The following is a 24,328-nucleotide window of genomic DNA, read 5'->3' on the forward strand; positions in this document are numbered from 1 at the left end:
TTGTGATAATAAGGCCGCTATTGATATTGCCTATAACCCAGTTCAACATGATAGGACTAAGCACATCAAGATTAATTGAATTTTATTAAGCAAAACGTGAATAGTGCCATGATTTGTATGCCTTTTGTTAAATCAAAAGATCAGTTAGCTAATGTGTTTACTAAAAGGGTTAGGTAGTAAAGTTTTTCATCCTATTTTATGCAAGTTGAGCATGAGAGATATTTATGCACCAACTTAAGAGGGAGGGTAACATTGTCCTTATTTCCTTAATATAAATACATGTGATTAGAAAGGTAAAACCTAATTTTGGTTTGTAACCCCTTTTCCTGCAAATCTCTTGTTTCTTGTCTTATCTTCCTCTCTCAACTTTACAACTCCATATAGTTTTAACCAATATCATGAGTTTTTTAGAATTGTACAATTTTTGCAAAATCATTACAACTAATTAAATATGGCCGATGTTTCTCATGTCAATTAGAAAATGGTCTAAAATGCTATTATAAAAGGGTATGATGTGCTACCACCACCTGCCTCCCTATCCAAACTAGCTTGAAGTGTGAAATCCTAAGGGAACTTGTGGATTGGCTTTTAACCATGATGAGTGTCTATGGTTTCCCCTAAGGGAACTTGTAGATTGGCTTTTAACATCCATGAGGAGTGTCTAAGGTTTCCATGTGGGTTTGGGAGTCCCATGGATGGTGTCATCAAGTGGCGTAAGTGTCGGCACTAGGGGTGCTCGTGGTTTAGTTGCGGCCTGGAAACTCCAATCTATCATCTGTTCAAATCTAGGCGGATTGGAGAAAATCAATTCGCAACCGTCCGTCAGATTGACGGATGCGAATTGAGCGGATTGGCAGATGGATGCAAATCGATTTGGCGGTTAACATTTTACAGATTTTCAACATAATAGAACCTGTCGACATAAATTTTTTATTTTTTATTTTTTGGATAACAATGAAATCTGTCTTATTAATAATAACTACAAACATGGATAATAATCTAACAAACCTCTATGTTAACAATGACTGCAAACTAAGGGTGCTCGCGGTTTGGTTGCGGCTTGGGAATCTCCAATCTGTCATTCATCCAAAACTAGGCGGATTGAAGAAAATCAATCTGTATCCGTTCGCTTGTTATCACGCATTCGTCCAAAATGTAGCGGATTGATTCTGTTTGATCGGTTTGGGCAGATCGGTATATCCATTAAGCACCCTTAGTCGGCACTGCTCATTTCTTCTAGTGATGACGTTTAGGATACACACTCGCTATGTCCCACATACCATCTTAGGGTGTTTGTCCTAAACCGAATGGGTTATCAATTGCCGCCTAAGAAGCACGGACACAGACACGGACATGTGACACGACACGGACACACAGACACGTAATTTTCAAAAAATGCAAAACACGACATGTAGGGGACACGTTCAAAACATATATTTTTATATTTTTATTGTATATATATTTGTAAATATTTAATATGTATTTCATGTCAAATATTTAATTTTACCAAATTTATTAACCTTAGGTATGCTATTTTAGCAAAAAAAATTAAATATTATAATTTTTTTTTTTTGAAAAAAGTAGTACTCAGCATGTCCCTAGAGTGTCCCCAGCATGTCCCTAGCGTGTCCTCAATGTGTCTCTTGTGTGCCCTCAGTGTGTCCCAATGTGTTCACAGCGTGTCCAAAGTGTCCCAGCATGTGCAACTCTTTCTACTGTGTCTGACACGTGTCCGGAGTGTATCCAACACAAGTCTGAAGTGTGTTCGACACGTGTCAAACACCTACACGTGACCTTTGAAGAAGTGTTCGTGCTTCATAGGTTGCCACCAAAGCCTCGTGTGCCAACTCACAGGCATGTGCTTGGGTTTAGCCATGCTTGTGGGGATCCCATGGCCAAAGGCAAGCAATTTAGTGGCAACGCCACTACTCGTAGGTATTTTTGGAAGGCATGAAGCTCTAACATCATGTTAGGCACCTTGTGTTTAGCTTATGGATAATGCTATTAGTGGGCTAGGGAGCAACGTTGCCTTACTTGTATAACACACTAGTCAACACCTTGGGCATGCAATGGCCCTTCTTGGACAATAGGATGCAAGCATGTTAGGGGCCTATACTAGCAGCTGGTTGGGAAAAATCAAGTAGCTTAGCTGTGGAGAACACTTCTAGTGGACACTAAGGTACGGTTGTGTGGCAAGAGGCGCCTTGACAACATTAGACCCTTCAGTGGGGTGCCTTGCTTATAGGCAAGCTCAGTGCACTGAAGCAACTGGTTGGACATATGGATATGCAACTTGGGACAAGTATGCCTTTGGGAAGCATTTGAAGTACGGGACTTCCTTCGAGACAGTTGTTCTTGCTTGACAAATCATTGGACCTACATATGTTAAGACAAGTGAAGATTGAACACTCACATGGTTTACAGAGTTTGGCAGGCTTGAACTTGGTAGAGTTCTGAGTGCCACACGGGTGAAGAATTGTTCAGCTACATAGCCAAAACAGTCAGCCCGCGACACCTAGGTATGTCGAACCCTTTGACATGCACTATACTCTATGGTCTTCTTCCTTGGGAGGCTAGAGATGGAGGCTTTGTTGCTAGGCACACCAAGCTGCCTTAGGCTTGTCCTACTAAAAGGGAGAGCTTGCCACCAAACTTCTCTATAATCATTACGTAATTCTAATTGTCTGACAAGATCCCAATAGCAAACATTCTGGACTGTGAGTAACGACCACATGCTCACCTCCTACATGTAGGGAAGTGTACTTTTATTACATGACAACAAGATTTCCCTCCCTCCCTCTCTCTCTCTCTCTCTCTCTCTCTCTCTCTCTCTCTCTCTATCGGACTAATACATCGCTCTCTGTAGAACTTGTACCATATTAAATCCCAAAGATATTCTAGAAACCCAAAAAGTCGGTAGCTATGTAACAGACCAAAAACCACAGTTTTTTAATGTAGAGCTAAAAAAGGACTTAGAAAATATGAGGAAGAAGAACTCCGAAAATATGAGGAAAAAGGAATATATTTCTGTTATATTCAAAACTTCTTATTTTACAAAACCAAATGACACTCCTTATATAGGAGATATTACAAACATCATTATAACCCATTATATGCCACTTACATATTATATATTACCACTATCTACCACTATCATATTATATACATGCCACTATCTACCACCAACACCACTATCATATTCTATACATGCCACTATCTACCACCAACACCACTATCATATTCTATACATGCCACTATCTACCACCAACACCACTATCATATGCCACTATCTTATTATATGCATTAACACAAATTTCCAGCACTCCCCCTCAAGCTGGTTTGAAGATATCTTCCATAGCCAGCTTGCTAGTCAGCTTATCAAATTGCTTCTTGTGTAGTCCCTTCGTTAGCACATCAGCTAATTGTTCACCTGTTGGAAGGTAGGTCATACAGATTATGCCAGCATTGATTTTCTCCTTGATGAAATATTTATCCACTTCTATATGTTTTGTGCGATCATGTAGAACTGGATTATGAGCTATAGATATAGCTGTTTTGTTGTCACAATAGACCTTCATAGGTGTCGGGTGAGAAAGCTTTAATTCTTCAAGAATTCTTTTAATCCACATTACTTCACAGATTCCATGGGCAACAGCTCTGAACTCTGCTTCTGCACTACTTCTAGCTACCACATTCTGTTTTTTACTCCGCCATGTAACTAGGTTCCCACCTACAAAGGAGCAGTATCCGGATGTTGATCTCCTGTCTGTAACACTTCCTGCCCAGTCTGCATCTGTGTATACTTCAACTTGAAGATGTCCATGTTTCTTGAACAGTAAGCCTCTCCCTGGAGTTCCTTTCAAATATCTTAAGATCTTATAAACGGCCTCAAAGTGCTCTGCCCCTAGTGAGTGCATGAACTGACTTACCATGCTGACTGCAAAGGCAATATCAGGCCGCGTATGAGACAAGTAAATCAATTTCCCGACAAGTCGCTGATATTGTTCCCTCTCTTTGACTTATTCAGCCTTAGCAGCTTGTAACTTCAAGTTAGGCTCGATCGGAGTCTCCACCATCTTACAACCAAGCATACCTGTTTCTCCAAGGAGATCAAGAACATATTTTCTCTGATTAACGAATATACCTTCCTTGGATCTTGCAAATTCCATTCCGAGGAAATACTTGAGGGCTCCCAGATCCTTAATGTGAAATTCTTTTGCGAGTTTCTCTTTGAGGGCTACTAACTCTGCTTCATCATTACCAGTTAAAATGATGTCATCAACATAAACAATCAAAATTGCAATTTTACTGTTTTTTGAATGTTTATAAAATATTGTGTGATCTGCTTGACTCTGCGAGAAGCCACAACTGATAACTGCCTTCCCAAAGCGTTCAAACCATGCTCTTGGTGATTGTTTGAGTTCGTACAATGACTTGTTCAATCTGCATACTCTGTCGCTTCCAAGTCTCTGCTCAAATCCCGGCGGTAGGCTCATGAACACCTCCTCTTCATGATCACCATTGAGAAATGCATTTTTAATGTCAAGTTGATGTAGAGGCCAATCTGAATTTACTGCAAGAGATAACAGCACTCTGATGGAATTTATTTTAGCAACAGGAGCAAACGTCTCCTGATAGTCGATCCCATAAGTTTGAGTGAAGCCTTTAGCCACCAGTCTCGCCTTGTATCTCTCAACGCTTCCATCTGCGTTACATTTTATCGTAAACACCCATTTACACCCAACTGTTTTCTTGTCTTTGGGTAGATCAACTATCTCCCAAGTACCACTTCTCCTTAAAGCATTCATCTCCTCCATGACTGCTAATTTCCAATTCGGATCATCCAATGCTTCCTGTATATTCCTTGGAACAAACAAGTGTGAAATCCTAGATGTGAAAGCTCTATGGTTTTTAGACAGTCTTTGATAGGAGAGGTAATTTGCAATAGGATGTTTAATGCAATTTCGGACACCTTTCCTAATTGCTATAGGAACATCAAGGTCGGAAATAGAAGGAATAGGATTACCTAAAATTTCGATGTCAGAACTCGGGTGGACATTCGGGTCATTAGGATGGACATTCGGGTCATTATTCCTCAGATGAAATCGCTTCCTAGTATAAACCTGAAGCTCAGGATTTAGATCATTTTGTAGTACTTCTCCCCCTAAACAAGAATCTTCTTGACTAGGCACCATAGAACTTGGTTCTCCTAAGTGATCATTATCAGACAGATGTGGTTTTTGTGTAGGATAAATGACATTGGGGAGCGGGATAGAAATATCCCAAAAACGGTCTTCTACTCCACTTGTCTCCCCCTGAAGAGAAGTGTTGGGGAAATAAGATTTTATTTCCACAAATGACACATCCATACTCACATGAAATTTCTTGGTTTGAGGATCAAAACACTTATACCCCTTTTTGTTTGAGGAATAACCCAAAAAAACACATTTTATAGCACGGGGGTCAAGTTTTGAACGAAATTGACTAGAAACATGAACATAGGCAGTACATCCAAAAACTTTGGCGGGTAAATCAGAAAACAACCTCGTGTCAGGAAAAAAAGTTTTGAGACAATCGAAAGGTGTTTTGTATGTTAACACCTTTGTAGGCATCCTGTTTATCAAATAAGAGGCTGTTAAAATTGCTTCACCCCCATAAATATTTAGGAACATGCATGTAAAACATTATAGCACGTGCTACTTCAAGTAGATGTTTATTTTTTCGTTCTGCAATGCCATTTTGTTGAGGGGTATCCCGACATGTAGATTGATGAAAAATCCCCTTTTTTTCCAAAAACTCACCCAACTGCTCATTGAAATATTCTGTTCCATTATCAGAATGTAAAATACCAATTTTGGTTTGAAATTGGTTTTCAATCATATTGTAAAAATTTGTGAATAAATTTTTCACGTCAGATTTTTTATTCATCAAATAAATCCAACATAAGCGAGTATGGTCATCAATAAATGTAACAAACCATCTTTTACCAGAAAGAGTAGTGATTTTAGAAGGGCCCCAAACATCACTATGAATCAAATAAAAAGGTTTGGAAGCCTGGTAAGGTTTTGGCAAATAAGTAGAGCGATGAAATTTTGCAAAAATGCAACTTTCACAATGAAAAGAAGAACAATCAATCCCTTTAAATAATTCTGGAAATAAATGTTTCAGATAAAGAAAACTAAGATGTCCTAGCCTATAGTGCCATAGCATTATTTTTTCTCGAACAGAGATTGAACTAGTACTATTAAAGCTCTGAGTTTTTTTATTACTAACAGGTACATCATCAAAGTAGTAAAGACCTTCTAGCATCCTAGCACGCCCAATCATCATCCCCGAGTTCTGGTCCTGAAATTCACAATGGGATTCAAAAAATGTATCACGACAATTAGAATCCTTAGATAGTTTACTGACAGACAAAAGGTTACAGGCTAAGTTGGGGACGTGAAGAACAGCATTGAGATTAATTTTCTCAGTTAGTTTAATAAATCATTTTCCTGCAATAGGTGAAAAACTACCATCGGCTATTCTGATTTTGTCATGACCAAAACAAGGGAAATAGGTACTAAATAAATGGGAAAAACTAGTCATGTGATCGGAGGCACCGGAATCTATGATCCACGGAGAGAAGTTTAGGCAAGAGAAGGCTTTAGGATTTCTACCTGTTTGTGCCAACAAAACACTAGGAGTACCGGATGAGGAGTTGGATTTTATCAACTTTAAGAGTTGATCAAACCTGCGCTGGTAATTTGCAGCCTTGTTGGCTGCAGCATCGCTAATTAAAGCAGAAATTTCAATTGATTCACCAGTACCTTTTTTCTTAAGCATGACGCTCCTTCGGCTCTCTTCCCTTCTGACTTCGGCAAAGACTTCGCCAATGGATGGGAGAGGAGGTCTGCCAATAATTCTTCCTCGCACTTCATCGAACTCAATGTTGAGGCTGGCAAGAAACTTGTAAATACGGCTGTCTTCCACAGTTTTCTTGTGGTGGTTGCAGTCGTCAACCGATTTCCATTCGTATGTGTTGAAGATGTCAAGATCCTGCCACAACCTTTTCAACGAATTGAAATATTTGGTGACGGAATCATCTCCTTGACGAATCTCTCCTAACTTCAAAGTTAATTCGAAAACTTGAGATTGATTTCCTAGGTCAGAATACATCTGACTAACATTATCCCACAATTCTTGTGCAGTAGGATAGCACATGTAATTAGAGCTTATATCCTCCTCCATGGAATTGACCAACCATGTCATAACCATGGAGTTTTCAGCGTCCCAACTGTCGAACAGCGGATCATTAACAGCAGGAGCCTTCTTGTCACCAGTGATGTAACCGATCTTTCCTTGCCCACGGATATACATCCGGACAGATTGTGACCAGCGGAGAAAATTATCACCATTTAGGCGGATGGTGGTGATTTGGACAGAGTGAGAGTTTGACGTTTTCACCGGAATGGCAGCGGCAGGGGTTGAAGTGGTTTCGGACGTGACTTCCAACATGGCTATGACGGTTTTAGGGCTGCTGTGTTTTTTGTCGCTCTGATACCAACTTAGAAAGGCAACAAAATCTATAGTTTAGCAAAAAATACAACAGTTAGAATACTTACTCCATTGGGATTCCTCTGTACATATTATATAGGGATTATTATACTCAAGGCAACAAATTGTTTTAAAGTCATTAGAATAATATAGATTTATTTACATATCTGTCAAAAATACAAATAAAATGTCATTTTTGTCCCACACCATCTCTTCCCCAACATCACTTCTACCTTCCTCCCACAACCGGTGCCACCTTGTCCCCTCTCTCACCCTTCACAACCCCCTCCTCTATAGCTGCCCATTCTCCTCTCCCTTATTCATTTCTCCATTTTAAGATGTTTTATCTTATTTATCTTCATTATCACTACAGATATATTTATATCTATGACTGTATGTGTCTTTTAGTTTTCTGCTTATACATGAAATTTTTCATATTTTTTGCAACTAAGTATTGCATACAAGTTGTGCAAGTTAGACACACAAATATATATATATACACATATAATATTACCGAAAGAGATAGGATATATAGGGGCTCATGGAATTGCAATCCTTTTGGAGTTGGTTCATTAACTTACTTTGGATGCAGTAAGTGAGGGTCAGCAAATGTAAGGACGAGGCAAGGGTTGCTAGGATGAAAGGGCTGGGAAGAATATTCTTGGGTACAAATGACCAGTAATTATGTTTTTGACCTATTGCTAAATAAATTTCTGTTATTTGGAGTCTAAAATAAAATTTTATTTGATAGATTTAAATGTAATCAATTTATCATTTACTTCCTTAAGTATAATAACCCCTATTATATATAATAGTGTTGGTATGAATTGTTGTAAATATGAATTTTTGGTAAATGTTTCGATGAATAAAAAAGTGTGAATATTCACACTTAAAACCAAGGGCAAAACAACCACGAAAAATGGTTAACATTTAAAAATGGGAATTCATCTCCTAACATTCCATATACGTGGGACTAAATAGGTTAATAAATTTCCCATAGAATTTATCATAAAATAAAATCATTCGAACTTTTCACTAATTTCCCCTTTATTAACTTACTGAGCATATAGTCATTGACAAAGGGGAATGGCGAAAAAAGAATCATATACTTGGTTGGTTTGATTTGGATTGGTTTGGTTTATGTGTACCTAAGTGACTGACTAAGGAAGTAACAACAAATCATCAGAACTTTTTGCATCCACCAAACTTCCACTGAAAATACAAAGAAAATAATCTTAAGAAGACATTGTCCTATATATGTCTGCAAAAATCCAAATGACATGGCATATTTGATGAAGTTCAAATGACTAGAACAATTTAATGCATTTGAATAGACAAAGATTGAAATGTACAATAACATGTTTGTGTTTGTGTGTGTGTGTGTGAGAGAGAGACAGAGAGAGAGAGAGAGCAAAACCATGCAAATTTAAGGGCATCTTATTGTGTTGATTTATGAGTCAAATGTATTAAATTTGAATGAATTTAAGTTTAAATATGTCTTCCAATATTTGATTTAATTAACAAAATAACACAATACACATTATTATGTCATGCATGGTTCTTACTACTAAAATTGTAATTTGTGCCTTCAAGATTAAGGAAAAAAAAAAGTACTCAGCAATGGAGGAATAAGGATAATCACAAACACATTCTCTTAAATGGAATTATATGAATATATCATTTATTATTTGCTGATTACATGAATCAGTACACATACCTTGCGAGGTGCAATAGCCAACTCATTGTCCACAATGGATACTGCTTTAAACCCAATGGGGTTCAAAAACTCTTCATAACTACACTGACAAAAAATAATTATGACCAATCAAAAAGAATCTTTTGAATAAAACTCAATAAGAATTTAAATGAAAGTGAACTGAAGGGCAGAAAAGTACTCGGCAACAGATACTTTATATGGTGGCCCGCCAACATGATCGCTGACCTGCCACAAAAGAAATTTTATTTTCACCTTGACTGTTGGAGACATAATAAATTATTATATTCCAAAAAAAGGCAAATTTCCCCTCTAAAACTTTCACCAGAATAGAGGACATTCCAGTTGAAGGTTATGGTGTTTATCATATTTAACATTTTCATAAATAACGTAAGAATTTTCTATCGGATGAAACTAAGTTGCCTTGGTATATCATATGAAAATTTTTGGATTCACTCAGTAAAGGAAAATTAGAAAAGAGGAAAAGAAAGGAAGAGAGAGAGAGAGAGAGATGGGAACCGGAAACATTAGTGTTATGAGCTCTCCATCTGGCTTTAAAAGATCTCGCATTTGGCTTGCCCAAGCTGATCTCGTATCAGGTTCAATGGCACAAAAGAATCTGCAAAGTTGTCCATTTGACCTACTAATCAAGATGTTTCTTCTAACAGGATAAGCAAACCAAACTTCACACAAACTTACGTGTAGTCAAAAATGAGATCAAACAACTCAGTTGGACGCCAAGTAAAGAAGTCTTCCTTTAAGAAGGTAAAATAATCTGCATTTGGTAATGACGATGACAACTGTGTTCACAATTAGTGCAGAAAATAAGAGTGAGAACATTTCCAAAATGTATCAGAATTCATGTAAACAACTTGTGGAGCCACAGTTCTGAAAATAGCTTTATCTGATCCACTTACACCCCAGTGTTTGACGGTCTTTCATATTTTCTCTTTCAGTTACAAAGTGCTACTCATGTTTTCACCAGAGTGGTAAGCAATAAAGTTTTTCAATTTCTTTCAAGATTCAGTGACATAGTGGTGTATTATGATATTTAGAGTAGTTGAGCCATCCTCACTGTTTGAACAGAATTACCATTTAAGTGCATTAGTTGACCAAGAAACCAAGAACACTGTAATAATAAACTTAGCACGTTAATATCTAATAAAGAAGAAAAGTAAATTAGTGCAGTCCCGTGGGCAATGATAGCATGTAATGAAATAACAAAAACAAGACCAAAATCTATCCCATTTGGATGGTAATGTCAAGTAAAGAACTCTGTGATTTTCAGCATTTGAAAAAAAACAAAAAGGTTTTGTTACAAGCAGTTATTCTTGCAAAGGGAAACACCCTTACTAGTACACTGATGCACATACCAATTTGGGCACCAACACTTTGTTACAGTCCATTTACTTTTAAGGTCACCATGTTAGGCACCTTAAATTTGGTGTAAACAAATTTGACTTGTGGAAATTGAAATGATCAGAAAATGTTCTGTAAATGAGGAGTTAGTCATGCAAGATATAGATGAGGTTCCTAAAGCAACTAGAAAGACTTCAAAATGCCTTTATGTAGTGCAAGACATCACTCTTAAGTTTTTTCAAACTGAAGCTGAAGTAGTGATGCAAATCCCTTTAGATACACAACTATAACTAAGGAGTTGCAGTAATCAGAAAAATTAGGTGAAGAAATTCAACTAGCAGGGTCTTATTTGTATCACCATGGTCATATCCAATTTGCCTTTCTATAGGGAAGATAAAGTGGTGAAACAGACTAACATGAAATCATGTATTACCTCTATTGCTTTCTTAATTGCTTCGTCTGATATGTCCAGTCCAACAACATAGCGCTCAGGGCATGCAATTGCAACCACATCATGACCCTACCATATATGAACTGATTGCTGTAACTGAGCCAAAGAAAAATAGGAAACGAACGTAGAAGGGAAAAAATGGCTGCTGAAAAAATAGCAAGGCCCGGAAGCAAGTAGACTATGACAAAAACATGACAAAAACCAACAAACAATGAAACGTGTCATTTTTGACACGTGTACTTATTAAAAAAATGAAAATAAAAGGTCATTTTGAAACATGTAAATACATTTCTACCTATAATTTCACAAACAAAAGTTTCGATTAACAGCCAGAGATAAAATAAAATAAAATAATTACAATTAACAGTCTGAAAACATTATGGGGGCGCCACTAGCATCCTGACGGAAAGGGAAAACTTAATCAACTCCCATGTTTTCAGATTGCATTGCACTAAAACTAAATCCCATCTTGTTTTTCCAACACACTTATGACTTTCCTTCCCCATCGACAAACTGTGGTTCTGTTAAAGATTATTGAGTATTTCAGAATATGAATGCAATCATCTCAAAGATTCCAATAATTTAACTTATTTACAGAGTTTTAACACAATTTTTAATTGTTTGCAAGCAGGAAAAGTGGCTTTGTGCCAAAGTCTACTTTGTTTCACAATAGTTTCACTCCAGCGGATGGATGTTGCCCTTCATGCGCAAGGGGTCAAAAGACAAATTAATTGTCCAAAATTTTTTAAATGAAAGAAGCATATCCCCTTCTACATAGAAGCCCATGGGAAAACGGAAAGGCTAAAAATATTGAAGAAGGGATATGAAAACACATAACTGAAGGTAAGTTGACTAATATTACATATTTTGGTAACCAATGAAGAAATTTTAGGCATTTCATTGAAAACTTTCTTAAATCTTTGAACTCATGTGACTTTCTTGTGATATTCTTCATAGTACAATAAATTCAACCTTTATAAAGGTGTACCCAGTGCACAACACTCTAACTTACAGCAGGATTTGGGAAAGGTATAGGCAGCCTTCCCCCCACTTTTTGTGGAGAGGTTGATTTTGCGATAAGTTCAACCTTTGCAGCAACGCTATTTACAAAATCAATCGTCCTAAGAAAATAAAAATAAAAATGGGGAGTTCAAAAAATCATTCACAAGTCATAAGCATAATTGTCAAATTGTAAATCATATCATGAATCGAATCGAATCAAATCGAGAATCGTTAAGATTTAGTACAAACTATAAAAATGGTGTTAAAGAACTGTATATATGAAAAAATAAATAAAATAAATTGATTTTGGCACATGTTATAAAATAGTTATTATATAAAGACATGATTAAACCGTTTAATTGGGAATAACCATAAAATTATTCAAACATCATAATATAATCTCTCTTGACATTCAAAACATGGATCTAGAAACCCTATAGAGAGTATAATAATTAGAATATCTAAGTAGAATTATTTATTTTAAACCTAAGTAGAATCTTTTATTTTAAAACCTAAAACACTTTGAAAAGTGTGTATATTTTTTGTTAAAAAAACGTTTAAAAAAGAAGTTGTGGAACCATTGAGTTTAATTGACTTGACTCTTGTAATATTGAATTTGAACTATATTTATTTCACTAAAATAGCAATATATAGTTCATGTGAGCGAGTTACTTTAACCTTAAGCATCCATGTATTGAAGTATTTTTTGTTTTAGGGAAAAAGAAAAAGAAAAAGAAAAAGAAAGGTTCACATGCTGGATCTAATTGAATCTTATTAAAAACTCTCTGATCACCAAAATAACAACAAACCAAGCATAGGTATTGGTTATTTTTGTACTAAAGGCAAGTTTGGGAACCACCTAAAACAGCCAAAAAGTCACTAACAAAAAGTCAACTCTTCTCTCTATTTTTATGCACGTCTTTTCGTAAAAAGTCAAAAGGCCAACTAAAATAGCTGGTTCCCAAAACAACCCTAAATAGTCCTAGAAATTGAATTATGTCATTTTCACTAAAACAAAGAGGTTAAAATGATTGGAATTTGTCCAACAAAATAATTTCAAAATTTGCATGAATCAACAAAAGTGAATCAAACCGTGAATCGATTGTGAATAATGGTCAGAATCTGTCCGATAAATCAACAAAAGTGAATCAAATCGTGAATCGATTGTGAATCACTCAATTCACTATAGATTTATCCCAAATAGATTCACCTAGAGATTTGAATCAATCTATGCATGAATCAGGAATCGAATTGTAAACTGAATTGCAAATCGTAAGATTCTCATAACAGAGGTTGTAAGTAATAACCACATAAAAGGAACCTCAAGTCATGCCAGCAGTGACCAATGACCCCTAAACTAGTAGATTTTCTCCATCATCAAAACAGGTCCATGATTCTCAAACAAAAACAAAATTATATACCAAGTACAACCTGAGTGCAGACAATGATCTAGCGTCGAAATCAAGCATCAAAGAGGAAACTTAGGTCAAAGGACTTGATAAAGTTATTGGAAAAGGAACATTATTCTCGCAAGAGTCTTTTGTGACAAAGGCTTGATGCCAATTAAATCTTTTTTGTAGTTTGGCTCAACAAAACAAATGAAAAAAAAAAAAAAAAAGTACCAATACTTTACTACTATACCCTAATTTCTAAATAAGTTCGTTAAAGACGACTTTTACTACTAACCCTAATTTCTATTCATGCTTGTTAAAGATGAGGATGATGACTAATACCCTTTTTTTATGTAGCACCAATACTTCTACAAGAGAGTCAAATTCATATCAGATATTGATACTGCTTAAATACTCACAAATACATATCCCACACTTCCTAAATGTATCCACAATTAGAAATTAATTTTCTTTAATTTTGAATAAGTATCTAATGCTTTTTGGATAATCTATGTATCAGACATATCTTGAAATTAAGATATGGCATTTCTTGTGTAGAGAGTATAGTTGTTAGAATAAATAAAAGAATAGTTTCCAATACTTTGCATGCTCCTAAGAAAACAAAATTGGGATATAGTGGGATTAAAGCATGTCAAATTTGGTCCAAGCTTGTGTCCACATAACATAACCTCAATCTTTTTTATGTGAATATATTATAGTTTGTTACAAACGTGTTATTACAAAATTATTATTTTTCATTTATTTATATACATACATAGATGATACACATATCACCATATTAGTAACGTATCTGTATCCTAATTTTTTAGAACTTTCTGTATCAACATATTTGTTTGGTGTGGTATACGTATCCTCTATCCATACCCGTATTCATATTTGTACTTTCTTGTTCATAGTTCTTAATTCGTTTCCTAGCCTATCATTAGTTGTATTCATCTTATTTCATTTAAGTTCCTTTCTAGTTTCCAAATTGACACAAACGCTTCATTTCTCTTATTTTCTTTTGTGCTCTAGTAGTTCTCAAATTTAGTAACAAAAATAGACGACAATCAAGGTTTCGAAAAGCAGTTGTGGTGCAATTGCGGTTGCGGGATGTAAAAGCCATGGCATAACGGTTGTAGTAACTAGAACCGTAATTTTTTTTTTCCGCACAATTTGAAAAACTTACCGATACGCATATATATATATATATTTTTTAGAATCACATTTATTGGGGTTTAAAATAGATTTTGATCAATTTTGCTAGTTTTTAAGTATGATCCAATATATTGGGGTTTAATTGATTATAAAAGTCTACAAAATTATTTTTGACCAATACCTGAACTAAAATAAAAATATATATATATTTACAATTATTAAATAAATGATTATAAAAATAAAAATGGTGCCATAAACAAAAATTATTTTTGAGCTACTAATTTTTTTTTTTTAAAGACATTTTTTAGACAACACATTGCAGTAGCAAAATAAAAAATGTTTATAATTAAATATTAAATGAAATGATTATAGAAATAAATACAACCACTGTTTATATATTTTTTATTTTACACACTAATGTAAAAATTAAAATATAAATTATAAAGAAAAAAATTCATACAAGATTTTTTCTTTGGGTTTAGATCACTTAGTATTCGTTCTTTTTTTGTAAACTTTTTGTTTTGTTTTGTTTTGTTTTTTTGTGTTTTTTTTTTTTTTTTTTGGGGGGGGGGGGGGGGACGAAGCTATTCAAAATATTGAAATATTGTAAAAGTGTGTAGCGGGCTGTTACGTAACACCAAAACAGCCATTTTCGTCACACCGCAAAAGCAAGTGTAACGTGTAACGCCTACCGCCGCAACCATTACGTAACGGCCTCAACCACTACTTGCTTGGTAATTCAAGAATGACCAGCTTGGTGATAGAACCATCCCAGCCAAATATCTTCTTGTTCTATGTATACATACAATACATAACATATATATCACCCCTTCATCTTCCTTCAAGCAACCACAGAGAGAAAATTGATCTTAGAAATGTGCATCTCATTCCTTCTTACTTTCCCAACACCTACGACGCACAGACACTTCAAAATAGGTGTCGTAGTAGTGTCCGACACGGGAACCCGCCTTTAATTTTATTATTTCTTTTGCAGGGGACATGCTGAGTACATCGCAGTGACACGGCTGGGACACGCCAAATGGCATGTCCCTTAATTTCTTTTTTTGCTGGGGACACTTCGGAGACACATTAGGGACACGCGTGTCCAAATATGGATAATCTATTAATTTGTTTAAATATAGTGGTTCATATATATATATATATAGAATTAATGTTAGTTTTTATTAATTTTGATTGTTTGGTAACATAATATTAATCTACATAGCAAATATATATATATATATAAAATTAAAAAAATTGCCATGTCTCCCGCCGTGTCTGCGTCTCCATTTTTTTGAAATTGCCGTGTCTCGTGTCTGTGTCCATGCTTCATAGCCCAACACTAACTAAACAAGATAAAAGATCTTCCTGTCCTTTCTTTTCAACTCCTTCACCTCACTGTTTCTTATGACCAATAAAACCCTATGTTTCTTATAACCAAACAGAGTGTTAAGAGGGTGTGATTGAGCTCGATTCATGATGTAGTTAATAATCAAAATATGAATATCCATTATAAAAAAAATAATTATTATTATTATTACTTTTCAAGTCAAAGTATGGGATCAATGAGAATATTTCTATAGCATATACAAAAGTCTTAATGCAGAAGAACAAGTCAATAAATTTTCCTCAAATAAAAAGTTACGAATCAAATCAACGTATCTAACAATAGCACCTCTTGACCAACAAGACTGATAACAAAGAAAAACATTAAACATCTTACTTACACTGCCACATCCAGGGACCAAAGCTCTGCCCTTGGGAAGGGCACCAGCCTGGTGAAGATGTACCATAACTGGTGTTGGCTGTCCCAGATCCCATGGGGTCAATCCCAGCTGCCAACATTTTTCCCAACCATCTGAGAAGCCAAGTGTGTTTGATGTTACTATAATATTTCCCAAGAGGACTTGTACAATTTTATGATTGAACAAGCACAGATACTAAATGAAAATATGATACTCTTGTCTTGTACAGTGCTACTAAAAAATGTAATAGTAAACAACCTAGAAAGTGCAAATGCCGGTCATTTTGGGCCTTATCGGAGCATCTTCTACACAACCCAAATATTTTTTTATTCTTTTTCCTATAATTTATGATACACAGAAGTGAAAATTGAAAAAACTCAAAATTTCAAACTGGGCAGGCAATTCTCTCTATGTGAAGAAGTTATTCATCATCTGGTGCTCTGGAGCTAATGAGTTGGACCTAATAAAAAAAAGAATGAAAAGAATTATTTGGCTCACCCATGAATGAGGTATAGGCCATGTATATATAATAGATTCACGATACAATTTAGGAAATGATATAAATGAGAAAACAATACAAATCAGTGATTGATACAATCACAGATTATATACATAATACTAAAAATAAAAAGATTTTATGTATTCTAATTTCTATATTCAACAATAAATAGTAGTGATCAAAGAACTAAATGCAATACAAATGACAAACAGAAAATGTATGATGTGAAAGTTGAAACACTCACTGACTGATAAAAACTAAAATATCATATATGAAGTCAAGAACAGCTATTTGGGGTGAACCGAAAGGTGAAGTCAAGCTTTTTCTAAGTCTAAGTTGGTTTGGCAATCACCTAATATAGTCAAAAAGTCAAAAACTCAACTATTCCCTCTAATTTTATGCACGTCCTTTTGTAAAAACCCAAGTAAAATAACTAGTGATAAACAAATGAGAGAATGAGTGAATATGTATTGAATTGAATAAAAAGTAATACAAGGTCCTTTATATAGTGAAGGACATGACTCAAGTATCGTAATACAAATAACCTATCTATGGTAATACAATCAAATAAAATCAAACTAAATCAAATCCTCTACATATGGAATATAATATATTCAATATATATTATAATATATATTGAACATATTCTAACATTCCCCCCTCAAACTCAAGGTGGTTGAGTAGACAACAACTTGAGTTTGGAAAGTATAGTATGAAAACGTCCCGGTGGATGTGCTTTGGTAAAGATATCAGCAGTTTGATCAACAAAAGGAATAAAATGAAGGCAAATAGTATCGTGAACATGTTCACAAATAAAGTGACAATCAATCTCAATGTGCTTGGTACGTGCAATCATGAAACACATCATTGTGAACAATTTGAATTGCACTATGGTTGTCACAATGAAGAACAATAGTAGATGAATGAGTAATCCCCAAATCTTCGAGTAACCAACGAAGCTATAATAATTCTTGTGTAGTGTCCACAAAAGCACAATACTCAGCTTCAATAGTAGATCTAGAAACAACAGTTTGCTTCTTACTGGGCCAGGGAATCAAAGAATCATCGAGAAAGGAGCAATATCCAGCAGTAAAGTGTCGATTGGTAGGATCACCTACCCAATCTGCATCAGAATAGCCATCCAACTCCAAGCTAGAATGAGCAAAATAATGAAGTCCGTGAAATAAAACACCGTTCACGTATCGAAGGATACAAAGCACATCAGCATAATGAGTGGAGCGTGGGGATGCCAAGAACTAACTGGCAAGATGAATAGCATAGGCAATATCTGGGCGTGTAACTGTGCGATAAACTAGGCTGCCAACTAACTGTCGATAAAGCGTGGCATAAGAGAGAGGAATACTGTCTAGAGGAGTGAGATAAACATTTGTCTCAAGAGGGGTAGAGGCAGTCTTGCTATCAATGAGACCAGCATGGCTGAATAGATCAGATGCATACTTCGCTTGAGAGAGATAATAGCCACTGGAGTTTGAAGAGATCTCAAGACCCAAAAAATAGTTGAGAGGACCTAGATCCTTCATCTCAAAATAAGTGTCGAGTGAGTGCTTCAACTCAGCTATACCAGTAACATCATTGCCAGTAATGATCATGCCATCAACATAAAGAAGAAGAAGAGTGGAGCCATGATCAGTCTAGCGGATTAAAAGAGCATAATCATATGGACTAGAAGCAAAGCCAAATTGTGCAATAGTGGTTCTAAACTTGGAGAACCAAGCTTGGGGAGCTTGCTTAAGGCCATAGAGAGCATGCCGAAGTCAACAATTACAGACCATTTGAGAAGGGTGATCATAACCAGGAGGGGGTTGCATATATACGTCTTCAAGGAGGTCTCCATTGAGAAAGGCATTTTTGACATCCATTTGATACAAACCCCACTTGCGGACAGCAACAACGACAAGGAGACTACGAACAGATGGCGAGCAATTGGAGCAAATGTCTCCTCATAGTCAATGCCGTACTCCTGAGTAAAACCTTGACCAACTAAGTGTGCTTTATAGCATTCTAACAGTATCTTCAGAATGAGTTTTGATCTTATAGACCCATTTACATCCAATAGTAGTCTTACCAGAAGGAAGGTCCACCAAATCCCAGGTATGAGTTATAACCAAAGCCTGCAATTCATCAGTCATTGCTTGCTACCAAAGAGGATTAGAACATCACGGTAAGAGTGAGGTTCATGCTAAGAGAGAATAGTAGAATAACAATGACAATCTCGAAGATGGAGAGGAAGTTGTTTTACTCGAGTAGAATGACGATAAAGTGCAGCGGGACTAGAAGATGATGTAGTGGAATCAAGGGATACATAACGCCTACTGTGAGAGGTGATGGGGGCAGGACGAGGAGATGGTGCAAGGTCCTCAAGAGGCCCATGTGAGAGGTGATGGGGGCCAAGACTAGGAGATGGTGCAGGATCCTCAGAAGGCTGACGAGGAGAAGAGACCAGAGAGACAGCGGTAGGACCATCAGATAGGGTAGGCAACATAGGGTCGATTGTAGGCAAGAGCGTCCCTGTGGAGGCTGGAGAATCATCTGTATCAATTTCAGCAAGAAACAAATCCAGGGAAAGATTAGTGAAGAGCAGGGGAGTAATGGGATGAGATAAGTGAAATTTTGACATAGATGAAAACATTTTGTGTTCCCAAAAGACGACATGGCGAGAAATGTGGAGCTGTTTGGAAATAGGATCCCAACACCAATATCCTTTGTGTTCAATGACATACTGCAAAAAAACAACATAGGCGAGAATGAGGTTCTAGTTTGGTATGTTCATGAGGTTGCAGCAGCACAAAACAAGTAGTACCAAAGACTCGGAGAGTGGTGTAATAAGGACAAGTACCATACAAATGCTGATAGGGAGTGTGATTGCCGATAGTGGGTGTGGGAACACGATTGATAGCAAAAACAACAGTGAAGGCAACTTCGCTCCAAAACTTTTCAATACAAGAAGAGGAGAGAAGTACTCGAGTAGTATTGAGAATATGCCTATGTTTCCGTCCAGCATGACCATTTTGTTGAGACATGTCGGAATAGGAACGGTGAGGTTGAGTACCATGACTTTGTAGAAAAGAGAGAAAATCAATATCTTTGTATTACATGGCATTATCACAACAAAAAACTTTAATTGGACAGGAAAACTTTGTTTTAACCATGTTTGAAAATCTATAGTAAATCTATTTTAGTTCAAAGCGATTTTCATGAGAAATATCCAAGTAAAACGAGAAAAATCATTAACAAAAATGACAAAATATCTAGAGCCACCCATGCTTAAAGTAGGGGATGGACCCCAAATATTAGAATGGATTAGATCAAAGGAAGTCTTAGAAACAGAGTCACTTTTAGGAAAAGATAAAGCAAGTTGTTTTCCATGTTGACAGGACAAGCAATCTGTAGTGTCAGAAACAACATGTCCTAACTTACCACTAGAAATTAAAGACTTTAAACGACCAAAAGAAATGTGTCCTAAACGGAATGCCAAAGATAAAAAAGAGATATATTGAAAGTAGAAGCAGCAACTTGGATGGAAAAGGGGACATGATGAGGAATGAGTTCATAAAGATGTTCATGCTTGCGACTGATCCCAATAGTCCGTCTCATCTGGGGGTCCTACACCAGACAACCATTAGCGGAAAATGTAACAATGAGACCAAGTTCACACAGTTGACCAATGGAGATGATATTTAAGGTAAGAGTAGGTATAAGATAAACATTAGGTAAAGTCAGATTAGATTTAGGAACATGACCAATATGACGAACTGACATAAGAGAACCATCAGCAGTATGAATGAAGAGAATATGGGAGGAGGAGAAAAGTGAAGAAAGAGCAGAAGAATCGTAAGTCATATGGTGATAGCATGCAGAGTCAAAGTACTAGGAAGATGTACCTGAGGTGATTGATAAAGCAGTAGATGGAGGAGTACCAGAAGAAGAGAGAAGCCGGTGAAACATGGCCGACACAGCTTGTTAAGAAAATGAAGGAGATGGACCCTGTTGAGGAGAAAGATTTGAACAATCCATGGAGTGATGTCTGAGATTAAGTGGGCACAGAGCACAGTAGCGTTGATAGCAGAGCTGACATGGCACATGGCTAGGGCAAGCCTAGCAAAAGCCGAAATGCTACGCGCCTTAGGCAAGCCAAAAGGAAGCCGATAACAAAGTCGGTTGTGGCGGAAGCTGAGAAGGCATACGGCTTAGATGAGTTAGGCGGAAGCCGAAATGGAAAATGATTGAGGTAGAAACCGAGCGTGGCAGCACGCGGCTTAGGGGAAGCTGAGTGGGTGGTGCAGTGATGCATAGGGCTGACATTAGGGGTGATGTAGCTGTTGAGGAGGCATGTGACAAGACGCTGTGAGTTGAATTACGCGTTGAATTTCAGGCAACGCGTGTTGCGTTGATTTTCTATGTGTTTTGCACCGTTAGACTCTTGAGAATGAGAGGAAGAGTTTGATGTATTCGGAAGTTGATTTTGACAATTTCCATTTATGGGCAGGTTTAGAAGAACAAATATTTTGAACCTCTGTTTTAGGGGTGCTCAGTGGATATACTGATCCATCCAAACCGACCGAACCGATTCGCTACATTTTGGACGGATGGATGATGACAAGTGGGATACGGATTGATTTTCTCCAATCCGCCTAGTTTTGGATGGATGGATGGATGGCTGGTTGGAGGTTCATAGGCCGCAACCGAACCGCGAGCACCTCTACTTTGTAGTCATTGTTAACATATAGGTTGGTTGGATTATTATCCATGTATGTAAGTCATTATTAATAAGACAGATTGAATTGTTATCTAAAAAAAAATAAAAAATTTATGTCGATAGGTTTTATTATGTTGAAATCTGTAAAATGTAAACCGCCAAACAGATTCACATTCATCCGCTAATCTGTTTAATCCGCATCCACCAATTTGGCAGACAGTTGCGGATTGATTTTTTTTCAATCCGCCTAGTTTTAGATGGATGACGGATTGGAGGTTCTCAGACCGCAACCGAACCGTGAACGCCCCTACTCTGTTTAGATGTGATGGTTGGACGCACTATGTTGGGTGCAGTGTTGGTACCAGGACAGTAGTTTGTACTACCAGACTTAAGAGAGAGGAGCAAAGGTTTTCACTTTTAGCCCTGATACCATGATAAACAAATAAGAGAATGAGTAAATATGTATTGAATTGAATAATAAGTAATACAAGGTCCTTTATATAATGAAGGACATGACTCAAGTATGGTAATACAAATAACCTATTTGTGGTAATACAATCAAGGTTGTTAAAATCGGGATCCTAAGTAGGATCGGTGAGAGGGTCTAGTGGATCGGATTTTAGGATCGGATCGAGGATCGTAAGATCCTACTTTCTATTAAAAAAAAGATAAAAATTAAAATTAAAATGATACATATTAAAAATAAGATAAAAAATCATAAAATCTACGATCCTACTTGCGATCCTACCTACGATCCTATACGATATCATACGATCCTACACGATCCCATGCGATCCTACATGATCCTACTTGCGATCCTGTTATAACATCGATCCTATAACGATCTGGATCGTTTTGGCAAAGTAGGATCGTAGGATTGTACGATCCTACGATCCGGATCGCGATTTTAACAACCATGAATACAATCAAATAAAATCAAACCAAACCAAATCCTCAACATATGGAATATAATATATTTGATATATATTATATATGTGAGCACCTAAATTGGTATATTAAAGTTTTGTCTCTGGCAAGTGTTCAGTTATCTATCCACAAAAAAAAAAAAAATTAGAGAAGAGGATGGAATGATTCTTGAACTAAAAGACTACAGATTTGATAAGAAAGAGTCTTACCACTTCAGGTTAAAACCAATATATGTTAAATATTTTATTTTTTTCTTATTTGTTTAACTGGCACACGACCGCTAGCACTGAATATATTCCAACAGTTCCCAAAACAAGTCTAAAATCACCCCTAATTTCTCTCAAATACTTCAATTTTTTATTAATTGTTTCAGCTTTTAATTCCTCAAACCCTACCAACTACTATAGATTTTTTTTTATAGTGAATAATTAAAATTCGGAATCCTGAGAATTTCATCGCTACCCATGGTGTGTGCACACCCTTTTGTTGCTGTAAAATAGTTTAAAACCAATTTCAATCACTTCTCATCCACAAAATTGAAACTCAAAATTCATTGAGGTTCTGTTTCGTTGGGAAATTTGGAAAGGAATTTGAAAAAAGAAAATAAAAAAATAAGTAAAACGTTAATTTCACACATTTTTTCTTTTTTTTTTTTTCAAATCTCTTCCCAAATCTCTTAACGAAACGCAGTGGAATTCACTGAATCGATAATTCATGGGAGATCTACTACTCTACAGCCGTAAATTTAAAAGCAAAGCAAATGAAGAAAAGAAAGAAAGAAAGAAACAGGGAGTGGAGAAAATAGATGAGATGAGAGGAGGATTACACAATTAGGAGATTATGATGGGATTACCACTGGAAGAAGAGTCGGAAGAGTGTATGATTTGTTGGATTTTGTTGAAATTGGGATTTGATGTGATGCTACTATCATTAGTAATGCTTTTCTGTTGCTGTTGCTTTTGTGGTCTGTTTTCCATCTTCAAGTTTTGCTGTGCTATCTTCTTAGAAATGCTCTCACTATTGCTATGCCTACATATGAATTTGTGATTGAAATTGAAGTTCAACGACCACAATAATACCCCTCTGGCTCTGCAAATAACGAGCGATTGCATTTCAATTCAATCACTCAAAAACTACCATGTGCTTGAGGCCTCAGATCAACTTATGGTGTTTGTCAAGTTTGTGGGTTGGGTTTTTTTTAATTTTTTTTCACTGAAAGATAAATTTTTTGTAAAATTAAAAAAAAATAAATTTAAATAAAATATCATATTCAACTTCATAATTATTTTACTTTTTTTTCTTACAAACATTACATCCAACCACAAAAATATCTCATTATCTTCTCAAACACTAAAAAATTTTTGTGTATGGCTTCTGTCCAGTCCGGGATGGGACTAGACCGTGCTGTTGATCCCGTGGAGGCCCACCACGGGTCCCGTTTTGATAATCTGAACCACTCAATGTGTAGAACTCGTCGAGTATTTTATGTCTGTAAAAAATCACTTTGATCGGATGTCAATAGCTATATGATCAAATCAGTTTTTTGTTAACCGTTAATTTGTTCACCGTCCAATTTTTTTAATACGTAACTAATTTCATCACATACCTATCGATATCTGATCAACGTGATTTTTTAAAAATTTATAGTACTCGACGAGCTCTACACATTAAATGGTTCAGATTATCAAAACGGGACCCGTAGTGGGCCCCCACTAGCCCAACAGCACGGTCCAGTCCGATCCCGGACTGTACAGAAGCCATATCAAAAATTTTTCTCCAATAATATCCTATAACTAAAAAACCACATAAAAACTCACTTCCCAAACACT

The 24,328-nt window shown here is 36.2% G+C and overlaps 1 protein-coding gene across 6 annotated transcripts in view; it reads right to left on the reverse strand.

Annotated features, from left to right (window-relative positions):
* The window catches only part of HOL1 (HARMLESS TO OZONE LAYER 1), a 36,032-nt gene extending 12,361 nt beyond the window's left edge, over positions 1-23,671 (reverse strand). The window contains exons 1-7 of one of the 6 annotated variants that reach the window (XR_014335570.1): positions 23,353-23,666; positions 16,339-16,469; positions 11,043-11,129; positions 9,950-10,050; positions 9,770-9,869; positions 9,432-9,478; positions 9,254-9,337 (exon numbers count right to left, since the gene is read on the reverse strand). Coding sequence is in view for 5 of the 6 variants with exons in the window: in XM_028244811.2 (XP_028100612.2) it covers positions 9,254-9,332; positions 9,432-9,478; positions 9,770-9,869; positions 9,950-10,050; positions 11,043-11,129; positions 16,339-16,469; positions 23,353-23,611 (804 nt within the window). In the remaining variant the exon portion in view is untranslated. Of the gene's footprint in view, positions 1-9,253; positions 9,338-9,431; positions 9,479-9,769; positions 9,870-9,949; positions 10,051-11,042; positions 11,130-16,338; positions 16,470-23,352 lie in introns of all 6 variants that reach the window. The other 5 variants (XM_028244811.2, XM_082878324.1, XM_082878326.1 and 2 more) reach the window with 5 other exon arrangements.
* Between the last annotated feature and the right edge of the window lie 657 nt (positions 23,672-24,328).

The sequence above is a fragment of the Camellia sinensis genome, chromosome 7 (assembly GCF_055761805.1).
Source record: "Camellia sinensis isolate YWXY chromosome 7, ASM5576180v1, whole genome shotgun sequence".
NCBI classification, from domain to species: domain Eukaryota; kingdom Viridiplantae; phylum Streptophyta; class Magnoliopsida; order Ericales; family Theaceae; genus Camellia; species Camellia sinensis.